The following is a 21822-nucleotide window of genomic DNA, read 5'->3' as shown; positions in this document are numbered from 1 at the left end:
GAGTCGAGCATAATAAACGAATGTGGTACGCTCTGACACTCATGGATTGATCATAAGGTGTCTGCTGGGACACAATAATGGAAAGACGTTGAGTCTTGATGAACTGTGATATATTATTTTACCAGTCAAAGTAATAATGATATTTGGATCGAGTGTCCGATGAGATTGCTCGATCAAGGACTTATTTTGAAGTGTCGAGTACTCGACAGGAAATCAAAGATATTGCTGAATTATATAGAATGCTCATTTCTGATCTAATATATCATGAGTCATCAAATGACAAAGCAAGAATCAGAAATATTGGATGGTCATCCATCCGAACCATGTTGCTCAGTCGAGCAAAAAATGTTGGTAACAGGACCAAACATTAATATAAATCAGAATATTGATTGCTGGATCAATATGAGAATTACTGCTCGGTCGAGCATTTAATTATTGATAGCAAGTATTACTAATTTGAGCAAGTATTGCTCTATTGAGCAAATATTGATAGTTTGGTCAAATATTGCTCGATTGAGAAAATATTGCTAGCTTGAGCGAATATTGCTCGATTAATGAATTATTGGTAGCGGGACCAAATAATATAATTAAAATACTGGCATCTAGACCGAATATTATTAATTAAAATGTTGATTGCTGGATCAACATAAAAATATTAGGGTTTGAACGTGTTCAGAATTATGCTTTGCAGAGCATTTGATTTGAAACCCTAATTTTGGTCGATTGTTGATCAATTGATGTTTTACTTAAAATCAACCAATGAGCGAGAAAGGGACCGGATAAATGGGATGATGGCCGACCATGTAGCACCCAGGTGCTCGAATGAGCGTGCACCAAAGTCCTTTGTAGACCAGTTGGTGAAAAGATGATTAAATGATCGTTCAATCATTATTAAAATAGTGCTCGTATGAGCATTAGGTGGTAAAATCTAATTATTGAGAGAGAGGGACCGACCAAAGGGTATGAAACTAGCCTTGGTGGTCGTGGGACCAACTGATGGTTTATTGATCAAATTCCAAGTCGTTTGAAAAGATTTTGAACCCAATATGAATTATGGAATATCAATAAGGTCAAAATCGTGATAGAATGTGGGACCGGCATCTGTGAGCCAAGGGGCCGACCTTGGCCGGTCAAGGTGGAATGCCCGTGTCACCATATTTTCCGTGACTCAATTCTGAGAATTTTGATATTTTTTGGTGCGCGTTTGAGCAATATTTTGGATTTTCAGAAGAGTTTGATCTTAACTGAAACTCTCTATTTTTCTTGAATGGGCAAGTAGAACTTTGCTCATGCGACCAATATTTTGGGAATATTAAAATAAATGATATTTTAATATTTTTCGTGAGAAGCCCGGATGGTCGTGTGACCATTTGACTTTTGGCTTTGATAGTTTGAGCAATATTTGAGAAATGTGGAAAAACCAGGGTTTTTGCTCAAACGAAGGAGTTTCATGAAACGAGGGAAGAAATAATAATAAAATAAGGATTTAGGAAAGTGTGGGACCGACCACGGCTAGGACATGGTCGGCTGGCTAGTAGGCCCGGTCCCTTGACACTCTTTCCTATTTTAAATTATTATTTTTTATCGTGTGAGGAAATGTGAAAAAAGCTAGGAGTTTTGCTCAAACGAGGGAGTTTTCATGATATAAGGAAAATAATAAAATAAGATAAAAAATAAAAAGGGAGGCATGAATTAGCCACGGCGTCATGACTGGCCGTCCAGTAGGCCCGGTCCCGTACGCCTCTCTATTATTATTGTTATTATTAATATTTATTAGTTCAATAAATTATTATTATTGGATAAAGAGTATTACATTAACTAGTTGGAAGCCTAACAAGCTAAGCCCCAACAACATACTACTAAATTAATTGAACGGGCTGCTATGCTAGCCTACCAGCGAGCCTCATGGGTAAACTAGCCAAGGGAACCGAAGCGGATTGGGAGGCTGAGATTGTGTCACAAGGGGTGCAAGATAACTCTACCTTCCACGTTAATTCCTGCAATATTACGTCATTGGGGGCTCGAACCTGGGATCTCCTGAAGCGCATCAAACTTTGGGAAACGGAGATGACTAGCTGAACTAGGGGCCCGTTCTTTGTTATTATTATTATTATTTCTTCCTTGTTTCACATAGGTTTCCTCGTTCATCTATATTTTTGAACGGTCGTTTATGCATTTGGGTGCTCGTTTGTGCATTACTGTTAAGTACACTCGCACTATTTTCTCAGGGATTACTCGGTGGTGGCCCAGATGCCCGAACAAGGAATATTTATAACTAATTCATGGAATTCAGTCGGGAATAAGCCGTGAAACAGAGTAATAAGATAGATTGATTATATATTACTAATTCATGGAATTCAGTAGGGAATAAGCCATGAAACAGAGTAATGAGATAGGGTAGATTATTTTTCTAGGAATGAATGTTGCGCTATAATTTAATCTGTGAATTGCTCTATACTACCATGCAATATGTCTAGGAGCATTATGTTTATTCGAGAATCGAGGTATGAGATGATAGAGGTGTCATACTCGTTCTGAATATTGATTGTGCATAGTCAGGGAACAATGTGACATCCTGAAGACGTTAGCGCTCTATGCTAGCATGCAATATGTCTAAGAGTCGTCCAATCATTTCAATTCTATGTAGAAGTGTTGATGAAATATGCGAAGTGTCTAAAACCTCAGTCGGGAGGCTTTACGAGTAACGTATTTCTCAGATCGACCAGGCTCACAGATTTCTATCTGTTCGATTTGCTGATGGTATTGAGAAAGAGATAAATATCTTTGATATATTTCTTGATTGAGTCTCACTTTCAAGTTGGTGCTCTCGGAATTATATTGGAGTTTAATCCATACAAATATTCAAACGATTTATTGGGTGTGGTCGTTATACCCCCTCTTTTTCAATTGGTATCAGAGTAGGCAAACACGCTAAGACCTCAGAAGTCTGTGTTTGTAGAAATATGACTCTATGGACAGAAGTGCTATCTCTATAAACGTACCTCCAGTCTTCGATGGCTCGAATTACTTATGGTAGAAAATTGCTATGCGTGCCTTTCTATAAGCGCGTGATTTTCAATCATGGGTTCGTGTTGTCAATATATTCATACAGAGCTGTGAGAGGGTGTACGCTCTGTCAGAGATTGTTCGTGAATTTCACATACGGGTCTGAAGCTGTGTCTGAAATATGCAAAATTGTGATCTCTGAGAGGGTGGACGCTCAGTCAGAGGTTGTTCGTGAATTTCACATACGTGTCTGAAGGCGTGTCAGAAATATGTAAAATTATGATTTAGCGATTTTAGCCTTTCTCGAAAATCCACCATCAACACCTTGTACTACTATTTTTTTTCTTTTGTTTGTCTTATTTAGGTAGAATCATCCAAAAGGAACAAAAAGAATGCTGAAACGGACATAAGCGTGAGTGTAGACTAAGGACCAGAATGAACTCGACCAAATTCAGGGGTATTCAACTTTATGTTGTAGAGAATGAAGAAACGAAAAGAACTCAAAAACAATAAATACATTCCATTTTCGTATGCAATGGTTATGGGCAAAACAGTTTGGGATGAAGCAGGGACCAATCCCTATCTATGTCGGGGAATAGGGTATGACCGATCCCTACCTCCAATAAGTGACGAAAATACTTGCCAAAATTGGATTTCTTAGTTACGAAGTATTCCCCAACCTTATTATTCTTAGACATATTTAAGGAGACTTCAAAATACTTTCCAAGGGAGTCCAGACAGACGTTTCAAGAAGATCCGAAGTGGAGACAAGAAGACAAGGATCGAAAGCTAGGATTTTGGGTTCTTCTATTACCGAATCTATTTCTCTTTGATTTCATCATATGTATATCTTGGGTTTTACTAAATCCATGGGTAGATAAACTTGTATTTGATTAAGGATGAATTCTAAGTTCTAAACAAGATTTGATTTAATATATGAATCTATTTTGTTGTCTTCATATGATCATCGTTTGTTTCTGTTGTGACGAATGTTTCTGATTGATTTAGGAGGCCTACTAAACTGATCCTTATTGATCCACTGGTGGTAACGAGTTAGGATATCCGTAATTGTTGAATAACTCTTACACAAGTAGAAAACGTGAGACCTTGTAGAGGGAATCTATGGAGCAATCCCGTGTAAAAACAACACTAGTAAGTGAACCGATCATATCGAGTTTAACTGTTAGAACCAAACCTAGATTCATAAACCCCTAAGCACTCGATTGAGTTAAATCTTGTAAGCGTACCTCAAGGTGGATCCAACGGATATAATCCGATAGCTAAGCGTACATGTTACTCGGTGATATGAGGAGTCTTGGGGATAGCTGAGCGTATATGTTACTCTATGGTTGGTGATAATCTATGATTTATGATGAATAGATGAATATATTACTTCAATTATTGTTTAGTAACGAAGAAAGATTCCTCGATCATACTTTTCATCCTTGATTACATCTTAATTAATTGCTTTATTATTTACTTTGCTTTATATTCAAACTATAAAGAAAACCCCCCATTTGTGATATTTGACAACTGAAAAATCCGCTCTCTTTGCGGAAACGATCCTTGCTTCCATTATATTACCAGTTAATTGCGTGGAAATAAGTGATTTAATTTGTTGCACTCACGACACGCATCAGTCTACCAACTTTAAAAACTACAACAAATGATATTTCTTAATTATAATAAGGTATGATGGCGGTAACTAGGTTAAAAAGCAAAATATTGCGGAGGCGATTAATATATATGTGTGGAGATACCAGAACATTATTAGAAACAAAGATTTTGTTATCTGGATATCGTATGAGAAGTTTGAGGAGATGAGTCATGAGGATGCCTAAAGGATGAAAGACATTTCAATCCGGTGACTTGTGTTATAAAATCTTGTCATGAACCTCGATATTTATTATTTTGGGGAAAGATGTGTTGGACAGTTAGTTGGTGCAGTTAAAAATCCAACAAGGCCTCGATTTTTAGACACCGTCTTTGGATCGGAATACGCAAGACCGAAGAGAAAAGTTTGAAGAAGGTATGACATATTATTTACCCCTTGTGACGAAGGAGAATACAACAAATGGTTCAAATACATTATGTTAGAGCATTGCTCGGTTGAACCCACCAAGCGTTGGTATGTCAAGTTTGGTTGTCATATTTTAGTGAATCAAAAACTCATGTTAAGAGTCGCTTGATTATGTACTAGAGTTAAACTTCGTATAGGTTACATTGAAAGCATTAGGATATGAGACATTACAAGTATTGCGAAGTCTTGAAGATGTGAAGAAGCAAGGATCTACAACGACAACAATCATCCTTCCACTTGAGGTTAGTGATATTTGACTTGAACTGTTTCATTCCCTAACGTATCATTCAAGTCGTGCATATTGAAAACATAACTGCGAAGCATATATGAACTCTAGATAGACATAGTATTAAGGAATACAATACGAGGTTTATTGTTTAACCATTAAACTTTATAGATAAGACATCGCCATAATCATTTGAATGCTATTGTGATTATGTATGGGTATGAGGTGAGGATTTCATCCTAGGGAACAATGTTTACATGTGTTCTAAGGAAGTAAGTTCATAAACTTGTTTGTGGACCGAAAAGGAAATTGCTAGGAGTTATTGGTTTTGTTATTCATTGCATATCTTATGAACAACCAATATGTGTGATAGAGTATAACCGCTCACAACTTGTTGTGTTCTTGGTAGAACTATTCACAGAGTCCTGACTTTTGTATTGCTTTAACTTTTATTAGTAAAACCAATCTTAAGTAATCACCTGTGGTATGATTGGATTATGTTTGCCTTGGGGAAAGGGAACCGATCCTAGTAAGGGAATGGGAACCGATCCTTGTAAGGGAAAGGGAACCGATCCTAGTAAGGGAAAGGGAACCGATCCTAGTAAGGGAAAGAGAACCGATCCTTGTAAGGGGTGCAGTACATCAAGGGGAACCGATCCTTGTACGGGGTGCAACAAGGTTTATAGCAGAAATGGGAACTGATCCTATGGACATGTGCAACACATATAAGTTAGATACCATATATATGTGGGGAACCGATCATAGTACCTAGTCAAACGAATCTTTGGTAATCTAGTGTGACTATGCGTAGTACTCACATGGAGGTAGAACCGAAACTTGTTTTGGTAGAACCGTAAACCCATGATTGTGATTGAATGTTGGTTTGATCAATCACATAGTTCTTGAAAGTCAGATGAACCAATTCTAAACTTGTTTGGAAGTGTGGCAAATCGGTTTCAAGGTTGTAAGTGTGAAAGAGAACTTACAAAGTAAAGATGTCGACAAACTTTGAACACGTGTTGTGACTGTTTATTTCTATAATTGTTCAAAGATATTCCTTAACGGCTAAGGGAAGAGAATCCCAGGATCGAAACATAAGTAAGTTAAGAATCTTTTAATCAAGGTTATTAATTTCACTTTGTAGGAAAATTACAGAATTAGTAATGTGCATTTACTAATTAGATTTTCCGAGAGATTTCGATTGTTATTTTTGGACAGAGCATTTCAAGGAATTATGGAAACCGAATTTGTGCATTTATGAATATCTTGAGAATATTTTCGGTTTTGGAAATTCCTTGGTGTCCAAATTCCTTGTTTATAAATACACGAAGTTTACCTTTCTAGCAAACTAATCCTTCGTAACAACAAACTTCCTCTTTTGTCTTTGTTACTGGTGTAGCCGCCTATCATAGAAGAGAGTAATCTAATTAGGTAAAATCTCTTATAGCCGCTCGTTTTAAGATCTTCTTTGGGATTGAGAAGCTCTAGCGCGACCCGTTGGTGGGAAACTAGATAATTGCGGTTTATCTTTGTTTTCGATTGATTTGATTGACTAACGGTGGTTGAAATCTGATTGCACCTAGTCTGTTTATTCCTGAGAATCTTCTCTTCTGATATAAGATTCACTCAAACTAGTTCAGAGTTTCGACTGTTGTTAGTTGTAAAGACGGTCTTGTGATAATCCATTGTTAACAGACTCCATTTTGTACGTGATTGATCACAAGAGATTCAAGTGATTGTGTGCAAGTTTTATTGAAGATTTAAGAAGATTTGAAGACAAAGAAGATATTGAAGATCTGACTTGGGATTTATAATCTTTGGTGTGCGCAATACTTGTTTGGGTAAAAGAGGATCCAATTAATAATCGGTTTATCCTTGTGGTAGATTGGACTGATTAATTGAGTAGATCGGCATCAACACGGTTCTTTGGATTAAAGGTGTTGTTGGCTTAATCTTAATCGATTACCTTTGGGTGATTGAACATAAGATAGATCTAGACCTGACGAAGGAGTTTATGTTGAGATAAACGGAAGAGCCTTTGTCCGACTCATATCACTTGGTTGAATAGAGTTGATACCAAACAGATTTCTTGTTCCTTTACTGTTTGGAATACGAACCAAAGGGATTGTTCCAAGTACGTGACTTATTCATAAGTCGGAGGTGTGGGAATACAGACGGAACTAGGTGAACTATAGGGTTAGTTACTTGGTCTCAACTATAGGAAGTTAAGTGTAATTTTGTGTAGCGGCTTAATCCTGAGAGTATTCAATTCTGGATTAGGTCCCGGGGTTTTTCTGCATTTGCGGTTTCCTCGTTAATAAAATCTTGCTGTGTCATTTACTTTTATTTTTTGTATTATAATTGTTTTATTATAATTAAAGTAAATTACACAAACTTTAATTCCTATTTACTTGATAAGCAATCCTATTGTGTTTGGTTAAGTCCGAACCTTTATATCAAGTAAACATATTTCGTTGTTGTATTGTCTCGATCTCGTATCCATAGACGATCGCACGAAGTGTGAACCGATTAGTTGTATTGTCTCGACTCAGTCCATAGACAATCACTTTCGGAGAAAGGACTTATAGGAAGGAAAATTTTTAGCTTGAGATATATTTGGGTACCCTCGCCTTTTCACATTATAGAGCCGATAATTGGTCGAGATGTTGTACACATTAATGGGTTGGATTTTTCCGCAATTGGGACCACATTCCGTTAATGAATTGTCCGACACATCCACCACGTATCCTTCAACATGAGCTTCTTTTTCATCGGCAGCTCCAAAAGGACCTTGTTCTTCATCGACTGGGTCTGATTTTCCATAATTGAGGTGGGGGTAGACTCTTTTACTCTTATTGGGGAACATCATATCATTCTAATTATCTCACAAGGTCTTGGCCATCCTAATCTTTATTCAGGAGCATCGGCCAATTATGAACAATTTGTAGAACATTTGAACAAACCCTTGCATCCAATGGAGATTGGTAACCAAACAATAAGGATCGATCTCTTGGATCACCCAAGGTCTCCCATTCTTCTTGGGAGGAAACAATTCCATAACATTAATGATTTTTCTTGCTGAGTCTTTTGTTAGATACTTTTTCTTCTCCTTCTTATCCTCCACTACAACTTTACCCTTATCAATAGCAACATCACTTGCTTCAGCTAAAATTTCTTCCTAAATCTCTAGATTTGGTTGTTCAACAACCACAATTGCACGTTCAACCATCCGTTCTTCAGTTGCAATACCAATGATAGGTCCTCCCGCATTCCTTTTATCGACATCTGATGGTTCTTCGTAACTGAGGGGCCGGAGTCAGATCATTAGAAGGTGTTACTTCTTGTGTTCTCTTCTTCGTTTTTCCATTTACTCAGTTCAATAGATACATTTAACAAAGTTCAATACAAATCATATATAAAATATTGTTCAAATATTTACAAACAAGAGAGAAAATGGGAAAAAAAAAGTTATAAATACGTCTGGGATTACTCGGCCAAACCGTAACAATACAAACGGTTAGAATATTTAGTTGTCCAAGCTGTAAATAAGACCTACGACTAGGAATTTTAACACGATCCAGCTGTATCAGGTCTTACAACTAAGACATATATGTTACGACTTGGTTATTTACTATCACGGTTAAGAATACCTAGACGTAAACCTGACCGCTTGTTTTTCTTTCAAACACATGACGAATCACGGTTAAGAAAACCTTAATGTATAAAAGCAATTACGGCCAGAAAACTAAAATTTCTAAACCATATGTAACATATTAAGGCTGGGACCATATTTATTATTTACGGCAGAGAAATTAAAACTCCCAGCCGTTAACAGTTCCATAAACCATTTTTCAGACCTAAACGTTTCGAATCGAACAAAATACTCAACCAAATGTATAAATACATAATTGAGTTTTCATACCTTATAACGGTCATATCAGGAGTATTAGCATGTGGTTCAACACCTTCATTCACGGATTGTGGATTTTCAGAAAGATGTGGTGAATTCGTTGATTCACTAGTTTCTTTGGGATTTGATTTGTTGCTTTTGGCCTTATCCTTTATCTTCACCATCGTTTATAAAAAGAGTTTAATCAACGATGAATTTTTAGAATCGACGATTAATCGTCGTCGAAATGAAGAAGAAGGTGATGAAAGAAACAGAGGAGGAGAGGAAAGAATAAGTAGAGACGACGGATTTTTTTGGTTTTTAATTAGATTAAGTAGTTAATCAAAGGGCAATAAGGTAATAAGAAAAATTTATTGGAGGTATTTTTGAACTTTTACAAGGATTTGGTCCCCATATCCACATTTTAGTCACCATAATCCGGTGCAGCTCCTAAACCATTTGGCTTGCGGCCCCAATAATATAGTCCAAAACATATCCCATGCTTACTAAAGGTTGATACCAATTGTTTTAGTGGGATACCATTCTATACAAGACAAAAGATAGAAACCGATCTTGATCATCAGATCACTCAAACCATATCTCTTATGCTAATCGCGGTATCCCCTTTATCAATCATGACATATCTCAATGAATTACGCCATAGTCAATTTGCTCTGGCCAGGTCAAGGTGCAAATCTAACAAAGTGTGGAGGGTGAGACATGCACATTTGATGGCATGTAGGGTTAGAAAGTAAACAAATGATTGGTCACACACACCTAATGCTGAATCATGACTGCTAGTACCGGACCCCTGTAGTACATGACTGATATTTTTAGGCCTCCAAAGTTGGAAAACTTCTCTCTCTCCATCTTTCCATGTTACATGCATCATGCAATATCTAACCACTTAACCAGAGAATATCACAGTACATCAGAAAGTTAGCTCGGAAAGTTAATCTGCCATGCAAAATTAACCTCGATTTTACCTCTTTATCGCTTTTAACATGCAATGAACAGTTGAGAGCTGAGCATGCAGTCGTATGCACACATGTGACCGACAAGAATAATACCAGTGGCTAGCTCCGTACAGCAAACAGCATTATCGGCCCCTAAAAGTTGTCGCAGACGCTCCTTTCTCTCCTTTTTCTGTGATCAACTCATGTCCGTCCCGTATATCTATCACGAACTATAACCTCTCGTCACAATATTCCACAGATGTAACGTACTGATTTCATTCTTTTGAACTTCAAATTGATGTTGTTTCTTTTTCTTCTTCTTTATAAATAGCTACAGCCTTAGAGCATCCACAGTGGGCGAGTATAATCAAAAATTTGGGATGAGATCGTAACACAGTGGGACGGAGTAAAGATCAAATCCCAACCAAAGATCAAATTCCAGACCAAATATGGTCGCGACCAAATCCCAAATTCTAATATAGTCGGGCGTAAATTTAAAGTACGCTTGTTGCTGGGCGTAAATTTAAAGTACGCTTGTTAACGGGCGGAGATTTAAATTACGCCCGATGAAATTTTAATTAAATAAAAAAAAAAAAGAATGAGGCGGACTTTTAAAGTCCGCCTGATGAAAGTTACAAAGAATGGGGCGGACTTTTAAAGTCCGCCTGATGAAATTTTAATGGGGCGGACTTTTAAAGTCCGCCTGATGAAATTTACAAAAAATGGGGCGGACTTTTAAACTCCGCCTGATGAAATTTTACAAAAAAAAAATGGGGCGGACTTTTAAAGTCCACCTGATGAAATTTTAATCATGTACCGTTGCGTCACAACACGGACTAAACCCAAATTTTGGTCTTTTTTTTGATCTTTGATCTTTGGTTTTGATCGCACCACTGCAGTTGCTCTTATAGATGATACTCCTATTATACATGTGAATTGACAAACACAATACATGTGTAAAAAAGCATATAAGTTCCTTTTTTTCGTTAAAAAACAGTACAGACGTACTAACGAGTAAAAAAAAAACCCTATACGGATGTACTATCATTAGTGCACAACTGCGGCTTAGGAGTCAAATTGGCCGGAATAACACGCATAGCCGGAGATTTTGATTGAAAATGTCTCACAACAAAGATACCTTGACTGACGGGTCTACTCTCAGCCTCGGTCTCTTTAATTTGAAATTGAAAATTTTCAACACTATTCAATCATTCATTTCATTTTTATTTTTATTATCTGAACCTGAACAACCTCTTTAATTCTACTTATACTCGATCATGTTTTTCCCATGCTCAGCTAGCAGTCATTGCAATAATTCACCCTCCGACTCTGGCATAATATCTAATAATTTCATCTCTCTTCTTTTAATTTCTCCGATCATTGCTACTAATATTTTTGAATTCAACTAGATTTGAAAGAAGATCTCTACAGTACACATACAATAAATACTATTCCGCTACAATCTAACCTTATTACTAGACAATCTGTATCTGAATGTATTGGATGGATACTGGACCATTTAGTATGGTCCAACTCCTTAATGCACTGCACTGCAGATTTTCGGGTGTCATTATCGGCCGGAGGACAAATGAATTAATTGTCCTCACTTATCGATTGGCTCTCAAGTTTACCAAAGTTTAAAATTCATATTTTATCTGTTGAGCCCGTTTGAAATCTTGTTCAATCTTGTTCAATCCTCTCCGTATAATCCTATTTATTTACGGTGTAATATCCCCCGATTCCTTGACCAAATTTTTTAGTTACTGATGGATGATATTTTCCCATTGTAGTCTGACTCTCCGTGCTACATACGCAAAAGCAAAGAATCATAGGAGGTGCACAAATACGTAAGGAAAAACAAAAAGAAGAGGACATTGTCCTTCCTCCTCCTCCCATACACCCTCACAGTCTACTACCGTTCAAGCAAGGACATAGAATGGAAACCGTTGAATAGTATGCAACATATCTGACTGACATCCATGTCTAATATGTATATGCATTTGTCTATTTTCTCATACTCAGTAGTAGTAGTTAATACCCAATCTGACTCAGTCGTGACTACTATTACTATACAATACACGTACTAATACTACATCTACATGTACAGGCAGCCCTAGCATTTACTACTATCCCAACAGAGCTATGACAGTAGTGGTCTAGTCTAATACTACTATTGCTAGCTAGTACTAGTACAATCATACTATCTAACTCATGATTTGACTACTACTCTTGAAATGAAATAATAATCATTCTCTTCTTTCTAATCTATCTTTAATTACAGATATATTTGGAACCAGCTAACAGCTATAGGGTTATATATAACTTCAGGGACTTCGCTTGATTTTAGTTGGTTGAAGCGCAGTTCAATAATCATAAACCAAACTTGCGGACAACATAGAATGGACCAAATTTGGGGACAACAGTAGATTGGACCACTCGTTTTATAGTCCCATGTACTACTAATATATGAAATCAGCTCCGACCTAATTACCTTCATATATAGGCTACATGTAGGCACGCTGGCACGGTAAGTGTGAACGGACAGCGGTACACCTAGTTATAGGAGAGTTGCACAACTACAACTACGTCAAGCAAGAGCGCAGCAGTATGGGGAGAAAAACCTCCGGGATTATAGCCGGAAATGGCCTTGTTCAAGGTCTTCCTGCATTCATATATACTTTGGAGCTTTGGGATTAATATGCAATTGGAAGATTATTATCATCTCAAACAGTTGGCGTGCAAGAAATTGAAATATCCTTGCAGAGGGAATTTAATGCTGAAGGACGCCAAAATGCACTAAATGATACAAGGGAACAGACCCTACAGAAACAAGGGCCACTGGCCCCCGTCCCAGCACAAAACTACAACGTTGGTTGTGTTTTTGTCGTTTAAATTTTTTTGACTAAGAATGGAAAAACTAGGTGACATAGATGATTTTGTAGCAAAGCTTATGCAAATTGCATGCAGCAAAACTGAGCCATTTTTTGAAGGACCCTACCTACCAGTACTAGTAGAAGAGAACCAGAAAGGGGGCCTGCCTATGGCTATGAATTTACTTTGGTGGTTGGAGAAGAAGAATAATCATATACTTCATTGAAATGATACTCCTACTATATCTTTTTGAAAAATAAAAATTCTTTCTTTTCAAATTGAATGATCAGAAAAATCCAAGACTGTAAAATCCTGAAATTCATGATCAGGGACAGGCCTCAAGTTTGAATTCAATTCTCACTCAAAAAATTTCAAAATTTGAAGAAGGTGGTCTTGGTAAAACCTACATGAAATGCAGTCTCCTCTATGATTGATGGGATTATAAGGGCACTAGGCCTTGACAAAATTTGTTGGTATATTGATGTTAATTTGCTCTGAGCTTTGCATAGCAGGTATTTGCATGATTTTGGGGTTAATGTCTTTTTTCATTGTAATAAATTAACTCTATGGCACAACAGGGCTAAAACCTACCTAAGCTTTCAAAAAAAACGAGTCGAAAATGTGTGCATTTGGTAGGCTAATAGTGTCGGCAGTGCCATGTTTTTCACTGTTTTGGAGCCTAGCCATGCATGTCACGGTTTGGTTTTGAGTTTTGACTTGGACTCAGCTCGGAACCCCAAATTTTTTGATTGAATTGTTGGATTGGCACAAGTTATGTAACCGAGCTAATAGTTACCATAATGTACCTTCTCCAATACCGAAGGAACTACATGTATGATCAAATCAAACCTGTGACATTGTTTGTCACATGGTCAGAATATTACCTTAAGATCAAATTTGTGCAGTTTATCTGCGTTTCGCCCGTACGTACCGGGGAAAACGGTCTGATGGTAAAACCAGATACACATAAACTAAGGATCTTGAATCAGTATCATTAGGTGGTATAGATACGTTGAACATCTCAAATGGAGCAGAAAAAATCACAAAAATGTATTAATCGACAACTTTGCCTGTAAACATTATTTTGAAAAATGAAGGGGGTGTCAAGTGGCCCCTAAATGGTAATAAATCTTTAGTTCATTTCAGGGTCTGTTTCCTCCTATCAGCTAGTGGCGTTTTTATCCACATTCGGTGATCGGCCAATTGTTTGAAGCAAAAGGAACATGCCAAGCCAGGCAGGCATAAATTTCAAATCCAAAGATTATAAAAAATGCTTTTCATTCCAAAAAAAAAAAAAATAGAAAAAGTACAGCACTACACCTGAATCTGCCAAGCCATTTGATCCCATTCTTATGCAATACATATTTTATAAAGAATCTGATCCCATCTAGCCCCCCAGGCCATCATCCTCATGAATATGACCGTTTGTTTCATAAAAATTTAAAAAACAGACATGGAAAGGGGGGCATCATAGGGGGCTCACTATCCTACTCCACACCTCTATTGCTGCTGCTACAAGTAGAAGTGATGAAAAATGAAGAGAGAATCACACATTGTAAACCGAGCCAATTTCCTTTTCAATGAATTTTTTTATTTCTAGAGGGGGAGAAAAGAGAAAAACAAGAACGTTATCATTTCGTCATCTTTTCACAAAACAAAATCAAAACCCTGAGCAAACTTCAACTCCCAATGTAAGGTCGTGAACTTCTGTTCATGAGATAAGAAAGAAAGAGAGAGACAATCAAGTGTCTGCCTGGCCCTGTTGTTAATGTTTAATGCTAGTAGTATAGTTTTGCATTTGTGATGGGATCCTGTTTTCTCGCATCAACATAACTCTCTAATATCTCTTCATTTTGGTCATTGCATATGCCCCTCTCAGCCTCTCTCTAGTCTCTAATACTAATACTAGTTCAGCTTTTTGAAGTTTATAAGGTTGATTCTGCTTTTGCTTTTTCCTACTTGTCTTTATCACTCTGAGATAGAGTCATAGTCTTTTTCTTTTCTTTTTATTTCCTTCCTCAAAACCCAACTTTTCCTTTGTTTCTCTTTTGTCTACTGCTCTTCTACCAATCCAACACTATGGGCAGAGAAAGCAAGTATAGAGTTTTAGGTGGTGGGAGTAACTCTAATAAGAGTAGTAGTAATCAAAAGCAGCAGCAGAAATTATCATCATCATCATCATCATCAACGACTAATGCTAAGACTACTGAAAGGCAGAGTACTAAAAAATCATCATCATCAGCAGCAGCATCATTTCTAGAAAGCAGTAGTAGTAATAGTGCTGGTGTTCCTTTAGGTTGTATGAGTGGTGTTTTTAATTTGTTTGATTTTCAGTTTTCTTCGTTTAATCATCAAATGTGTTTCAAACCCAACAACACTGTCTCCCGACATGAACATGAAGATAAACCTCAAAAACCCATTCAAGGTAAGAATTCAACACAAATTTAAATTTCTTTCTTTCTTTAATGTCTTTGAGTTTTGAAGTAGTAATGGAGCTCTGGTTAATGTAGGTGTTGAAGCACCGAGGAATAGTTTGGAATCAGATAATGAAACATTCATTTCTTCTTCATCAGAAATGAAAGAAGAAGATTTTGGTTTCCCGAATGTAAGTAAAAATCTAATCAAATTTCAAACCAACAAATTCTTGATATCCATGTCTGTGATTTTAATTGCTCTGTTTTGATATAAACAGATTGGAATTCGGGTACATACGAAAGTTGGTAGAAAAGAAGGACATTCAGAGTTTTCATCTTCAGAATCGAGTAATTCCCCGTGCATTAAAACTCCAAGTCTGGTAGCAAGATTAATGGGTTTAGATAGTCCATTACCTGATCAATCACCAACACCACCATCATCAACCTCTTCAATCCCCGGAAAAACAATCAAAACTCATCGCCGTTATCAATACCTACAAGAATCCATCAATGCAAGAGGAGGAGGAGGAAGAGGATTTGATTCCAGATCCTTACCTGATGATACACCAAGAATTTCATCAGCAAGAAAATCAGATGTTTATTTTGATCCAAGTAGACTTTCATTACAAATTAATAAAGAAAATGATCAGGAATCTGATTATTTCAGTAGTAGATCATCAATTGATTCAGTTGCTTCGTTGAATTCTTTGATTCTGAAGAAGAAATTAGCAGCGAGAAAACGAGGAGAATCGAATGAAACAGAGAATGTTACAAGGAGTCCTAGTCATTATGCCAGACAGATTGTTAAACAAGTTAAAGAAAGTGTTAGCAGAAAAATGGGAAGAGACATCACAAATATCACCACCAGTAACGTTTCCACCACCACCAGGAAATCCTCCGTCGAACCAGAGTTAGTTACCGTTATCAAACCGAAAAGGCCGAGCAGCCGCTTAAACAGAAATGGTGGTGGTGGTAATGATCAAGATTTAATATCATCGTCGTGTTCACCTCGTCTTCGATTTCTGGAAACTAAGAATGTTAACAACAGCAAATCAGTTGTTTCTTCTAATTCTTCTTCAACGACACCAGGAGCAGCCTCTGTTTTTCGGCAAGATCAGTACGATTCGATAAAAGATTCTCCGCGACTCGTAGTATCAAAAGCAAGCTCAATTTCATCTCCAAAACCGTTACCATTACCATCACCACCATTACCAAAACCGACGACCATTACAGCATCCAGACATTCTTCGAAACCAAAATTACCTCAACATCAAACAATGGAGAAATGCAAGAAAGCAAGTTGCGAAAGATTTACACAGCGGAAAGAAAAATCTCCACTACCAACTAATAAATCAAGTTTGAATTTATCAGCTCATAAGAAATGCAAGAAATCTTTATCTCCATCTCCGTCTCCGTCTTCGCCATTGGCCGAAGATGAGAAAAACATCGTAATTTCAACAAAATCAGTGGTACGTAATCGGTAATTCTGTTTTTCAGTTCATTATTTTTCGATTAATTATAATTATATTTCTTAATGAAATGCTAATTTAATTTAAAATCTTCTGGGATTGCTTCAGATACATTCCAATTCTACTTCGTTTCTAGTGCGGTACGACAATCATCGGCAACGAGAAGATAAACTCAGCGCAGAATTCCGGTACGTAAGCCGTATATTAAAATGTACGGGTATTGAACCCGACACGGTAGTTTCTATAACTCGTTGGTTTTCACCTTCACATCCACTTGATCCATCAATGTTCAATCATCTCGAAGATTTCTACAACAGTACTAGTAGTAGTACTAATGGGCATCATCAGAACCGGTCGAACCGTAGATTACTTTTCAATCTAGTCGATGAAATTCTAGTCGGCATTTTGAGATCGTACCTAAATATGAAGCCATGGATGAACACCACAATGAACAATTATTTGATAAAGAAGAAGAAATTAATGAGAGGAGATCAACTTCTGAAGGAAATTTGCAAGCAAATCGAGAAATCTCCTTGTGCTAATTGTTTGATCCTTCAAGATATTGATGCGTTAATTGAGAAGGATTTACCTCACAATGCGAATTTACGCACTGTGCCGGTTCTGGAAGAAGGGGAATCGATTGTTTGTGAAATCGAGCGAGATATTCTTGACTCGCTCGTTCATGAACTCGCTCTCATGGCTTTTCATGGTTAACTCAGTTCGTTAACTCGGGTTTTTTGAAATTAAATTCTGGTGACGTCAGATTCCAAACGGTTTTTTTCCGTACAGAAACGGCGCAATACCGAACCACGTGACCAGATGCTGTTAGAGAGTTCGTGGGGCCCAAGAGAGTACAGTTGACGCCTCAGATTCGACCACGTCGTGTGTAAGATGAGATCAGCAACAGGGAATCTTCTTTGTGTATCTCGATGCAATTTAAGGTATATGTGAGAATTATTCTTTGCCGTTGGATTAAAACCTCTCGTTAATCAGATGGTAAATATAGTTACATACAGAGTTCAGAAACAGAGAAATAAGATAAGGGTTGCAATTAAGAGCTGCAGAAGAGTATAAAATAAATAGTGATCTTTCCCAAGAAGAATCTGGTCAGTTTTTATTGGAGAAAAAACAAACGGTTCAGATTGATTCATTTGATGCGAGATCCTCTTGATCTTACGTTCATAGGAATGTGTACATAATTCCGTTGTAGTAGCGGGAAAAATTCAAAAAATGTGTGTTTTGTTGTTTTTCCATGTAAATACTTGTTTTTTCTGTTTTTGCTAGGGATAACATATTTTTGGTTTTTCAGTTGGTGTCACGTGTTTATGTTTTTTTGGCTATTTGATTTGTTGAAGATCTCGAAAACATGGAGTCATCGAATGGATGGTGTGAAGCAGTTAAAGTGAGATGGTAGTTTGGATGGTATCTTTTAAGGTTTTGTGTTTGTGTGTAAATTCTTGTACTTTTACTGTTAAAACTTATGCAGGTGGGTCTCGAGAGAGTCGAATCTTCTTTGCTTTTACGGTCTTACCACACAACGAATTTGCCCTTTGCCTGTTATCAAACTTGGTAATGTAATTACTTTTCGACATGTCCAAGTTCCGACGAGGATTCAGATATCCTATTAACATCGTTGGTAAACTAAAGAAGGTCAATAAAGCTGGTGTTTCTCACTGGTTTCGTTGTTTCATCATTGCGGTCGTATAGTTGTTGACGAAACATAAGTATACTACCTTAAGTTGAAGTTCGTAAACATAACTTATTTTGCAATGTCTAAATGTCTATTCTTTTCACGTTACCTGGTTGGATCAACAGAGTTTATGCAATGTTTTAGACATGCAGCTATTTATGGTACCAATTTGCAGTGACGGAGCTAGCAGGTGTCCTGGGTGCTTCAGCCATCCTTGTACAGTAAAATCTCAATAAATTAATAATGTTGGAACTGTCAAATTCCATCAATTTAGCGAAGTATTAATTTATCGATAAATTAATAAGTTATTAAATTATCGAAACATTCTAAGTTTAAGTTTCAAAAATAAAACAAAATGAAATATTTAAGTTAACTTAAAGATTTCTCGTAACAACAAATATATTGAAGGTTATGAAACTGGAAAATTAAGTCCAGAAAAAAATCAATGTCCTTGCGAGGCAATTAATATTGCAGTTTCGTAATGGCCAACAAATTATCAAAGTCAATTGCAAATTGTTTCATCATGGAGTTGAATTACCGTAATCAAATAAATGTCGACATTTTGCTAGACTATCCAGGTGAAAATTATAACAGTACGGAAATTTGGATAGCCGAAGAAATTATTGAGAATGGTATATCAAATCCCCAAGAAGAAGAACTAAAAGATGATAGTTGTGTTGTCGAGCCAGTTTCTCGTAAAAAAAAAATCTTATCAATAGTAAAGGTAAATGATCTCCTCCTACAATTTGAAAAAGGCACTCCTGAACTTCTCAAGCACTACAAAATATCATAAATGTGAACTAGAAACAAATAATTTTGGAAATTTATTTTAGTAAGGCATCATAATGTAATGTTATTATAATGGTTATTAATTTATATTTTAGTTGGGCCTTACTGGACACTTAAAATTTTTATTATCTTATAAATTTAGTGAGGTTATTAATTTAATACACTGGTCCAATTCAGGACCGGTAAAAAATATTATTCTAGCGAGGTTATTAATTTGTCGCGGATCAATTTATCGAAATTCTACTGTATTTCTAAAATGTGTTGTTACTCTATTTTAAGGGTTGTTTTTCGGAAGAAAAAAAAATCCCGAAAAATTTAGCGCTTAGCCAACCTAATGTCGGAGCCAACTTAGAGCATGAGCGTGCAACCCAATTGTGATTATTTGTGTAGTAATTTTTTCCTTATATACAACTCTTCGTCTTCGTGATGTGATTTCTATTGTAATAACTTTATGATTCCTAAGATACATTGATCAATATGTCGTGTGCACTTTGTTTTTCTATTGTAACGACTTTAAATACTGACATGTGCAACCAGCCAAGAAGATGCATCTTCTAGTAATAGAGGCATGACAGTTTTGGTCAAAGCAAATTTTGCTGGACGGTTAAAAGGTATGGACACATTTAAAGGGAGCTTAAGATAATATTAACATTAATAAACTATTCATTAACCCATTTGTTATTGAAGATGGGAAGGGGTTTATTGTTTAGTGTGAAAAAAAGGTGTCAGGGTTTAGACTGTTAATAGCTTGTCCAGGTTGTGTAGAAAATCGACCGTTAAGGATGGTGATTTGAATCATTCAAATTGTTTCCAATTTTTCTTACACCCATCGTGTAATGCCATACTTGATTCCTGTTAATGTTTATGGGAGCAGTAGTCTTGTAGTGAATCTAGGGCTAAGAAATGACTTTCATACAGGTGATGCTTAGTTTAAACTTTTTTCCGAGTCAATTCAATGTGTCAAGGCTATATTCAGGAGCGTAACCAGGTATAAACAACTGAGTTGAGTTATACTTTTCTCCGGTTTTCAATTATGGAATGTTTCACAACCCCCAACATGAAAGTTATACAGATGTTGAGAACTTCAAATGCTCCATTCATGACCTTTGCTAATTGGACTTTGGAGTTTTATTATATTTGGCATTAAATTGCACAGTTAATAGTAGTAATAGATGATTATTAGATAAATTGAATGGGCGCTCTGATAGATACATGGTTTAAAGAATGGTCCTACAGAAAGTATGGGTTTTATACCTAAATAGTCTTGAAGAAGAAGAATAGAAGCAGAACAATGAAAGAAGTAGAACTGAAAGTCCACAAACCTAGGGCATTGATTTTTCCCTAGACTATTTATCACCCCATTGTGTCCGATCAATAAAAATTTATTACCCCATTGTTGGACTTTAAAAACTAGTCAAAATAACTGGAGATGGCTTTTAAAATTTCAAATGATCATAATGTCTTTTGCACAGTTGCACTACAAAACTACACCAGAAGGGTTGAAATGGTGGGTCACTCTGTATCTGTTTGATAGGAGTAGATTTTACATATACTATCTGGGCAAGTTTTAATCTTCTTCACGGACCTGACCGTAGTGTAATAAATTAGTGAAAATTAGTTAAACGAGATAGTATGGTGAAAGTAAATGCCCATAAAAACAGATGTGAAATTTGTCTTCAGGAAGGAGACCAGAGATCAGTTTCCTTAAATGTTGGATTAAAGACCCCATCTTGTTGGATTTGACAGATTAAATAGGAGTTTTAATCTGTCAAAAAAAAAGGAGTTTTGGGGGTTCTCTACTCTTTCTTTCTTTCTTGCAGTAGGTATGTCAATAAATCATGTTACGATAGTTTTTACTGCTATGTTTTACAGTTTTTTTTTTCTTTCTTGCAGTAAGCATGTCAATAAATCATGTTATGATAGTTTTTACTGTTAAGTTTTTAGTTTTTACAGTATTTTTTTTTGTTGTTGCAGCAATATGAAGACGCACCGTTCCTTCCACGCTGTTAGAGTGTGTTACCAAATTCCATCCTATGGAGTTTGTAACTCTAAGGAATTTGGTAACCCTGCCTTACTTTCAGTCTGAATTCATAAAGTAATGAATCATAATTTTGAACAAAATATAAATAACCCACATCACAAAATGTGTATCGGTGTAGCGTATGTTTGTACTGGGCTGTTCATCTAATCAGCCCATCCATTTTATATCCCTCCACTCCAGTCATATAGTTTATTGGTTTTCTCATGGAGTGCCTGGTGAATGCAGGAGTTAAACCGGAGTGCCTAGGGAATGCAGGAGTTAAACCAAGTGCCTAGTGAATGCAGGAGTTAAACCGGAGAGCTGAAGATCTGCGGCGCTACTAGGCTTTCAGCTACTTCCAAAACTGAGCTCTAACCCTTTTGTCATCAGTAGACAGAATGAAAACCACGCC

At 36.6% G+C, this 21822-nt stretch overlaps 1 protein-coding gene across 1 annotated transcript; it reads left to right on the top strand.

The window, feature by feature from the left end:
* The first annotated feature begins 14648 nt into the window (after positions 1-14648).
* Positions 14649-18427, top strand: LOC113301712 (protein LONGIFOLIA 1-like). Its single transcript, XM_026550503.1, has 4 exons — positions 14649-15453; positions 15539-15633; positions 15721-16911; positions 17020-18427. Exons 1-4 carry the CDS (start codon positions 15108-15110, stop codon positions 17623-17625), a joined length of 2238 nt encoding a protein of 745 aa, XP_026406288.1. The 5' UTR covers positions 14649-15107; the 3' UTR covers positions 17626-18427.
* Positions 18428-21822: the final 3395 nt, after the last annotated feature.

Source organism: Papaver somniferum, chromosome 8 (genome assembly GCF_003573695.1).
Source record: "Papaver somniferum cultivar HN1 chromosome 8, ASM357369v1, whole genome shotgun sequence".
NCBI classification, from domain to species: domain Eukaryota; kingdom Viridiplantae; phylum Streptophyta; class Magnoliopsida; order Ranunculales; family Papaveraceae; genus Papaver; species Papaver somniferum.
This window is presented reverse-complemented; position numbering and strand designations above follow the sequence as displayed.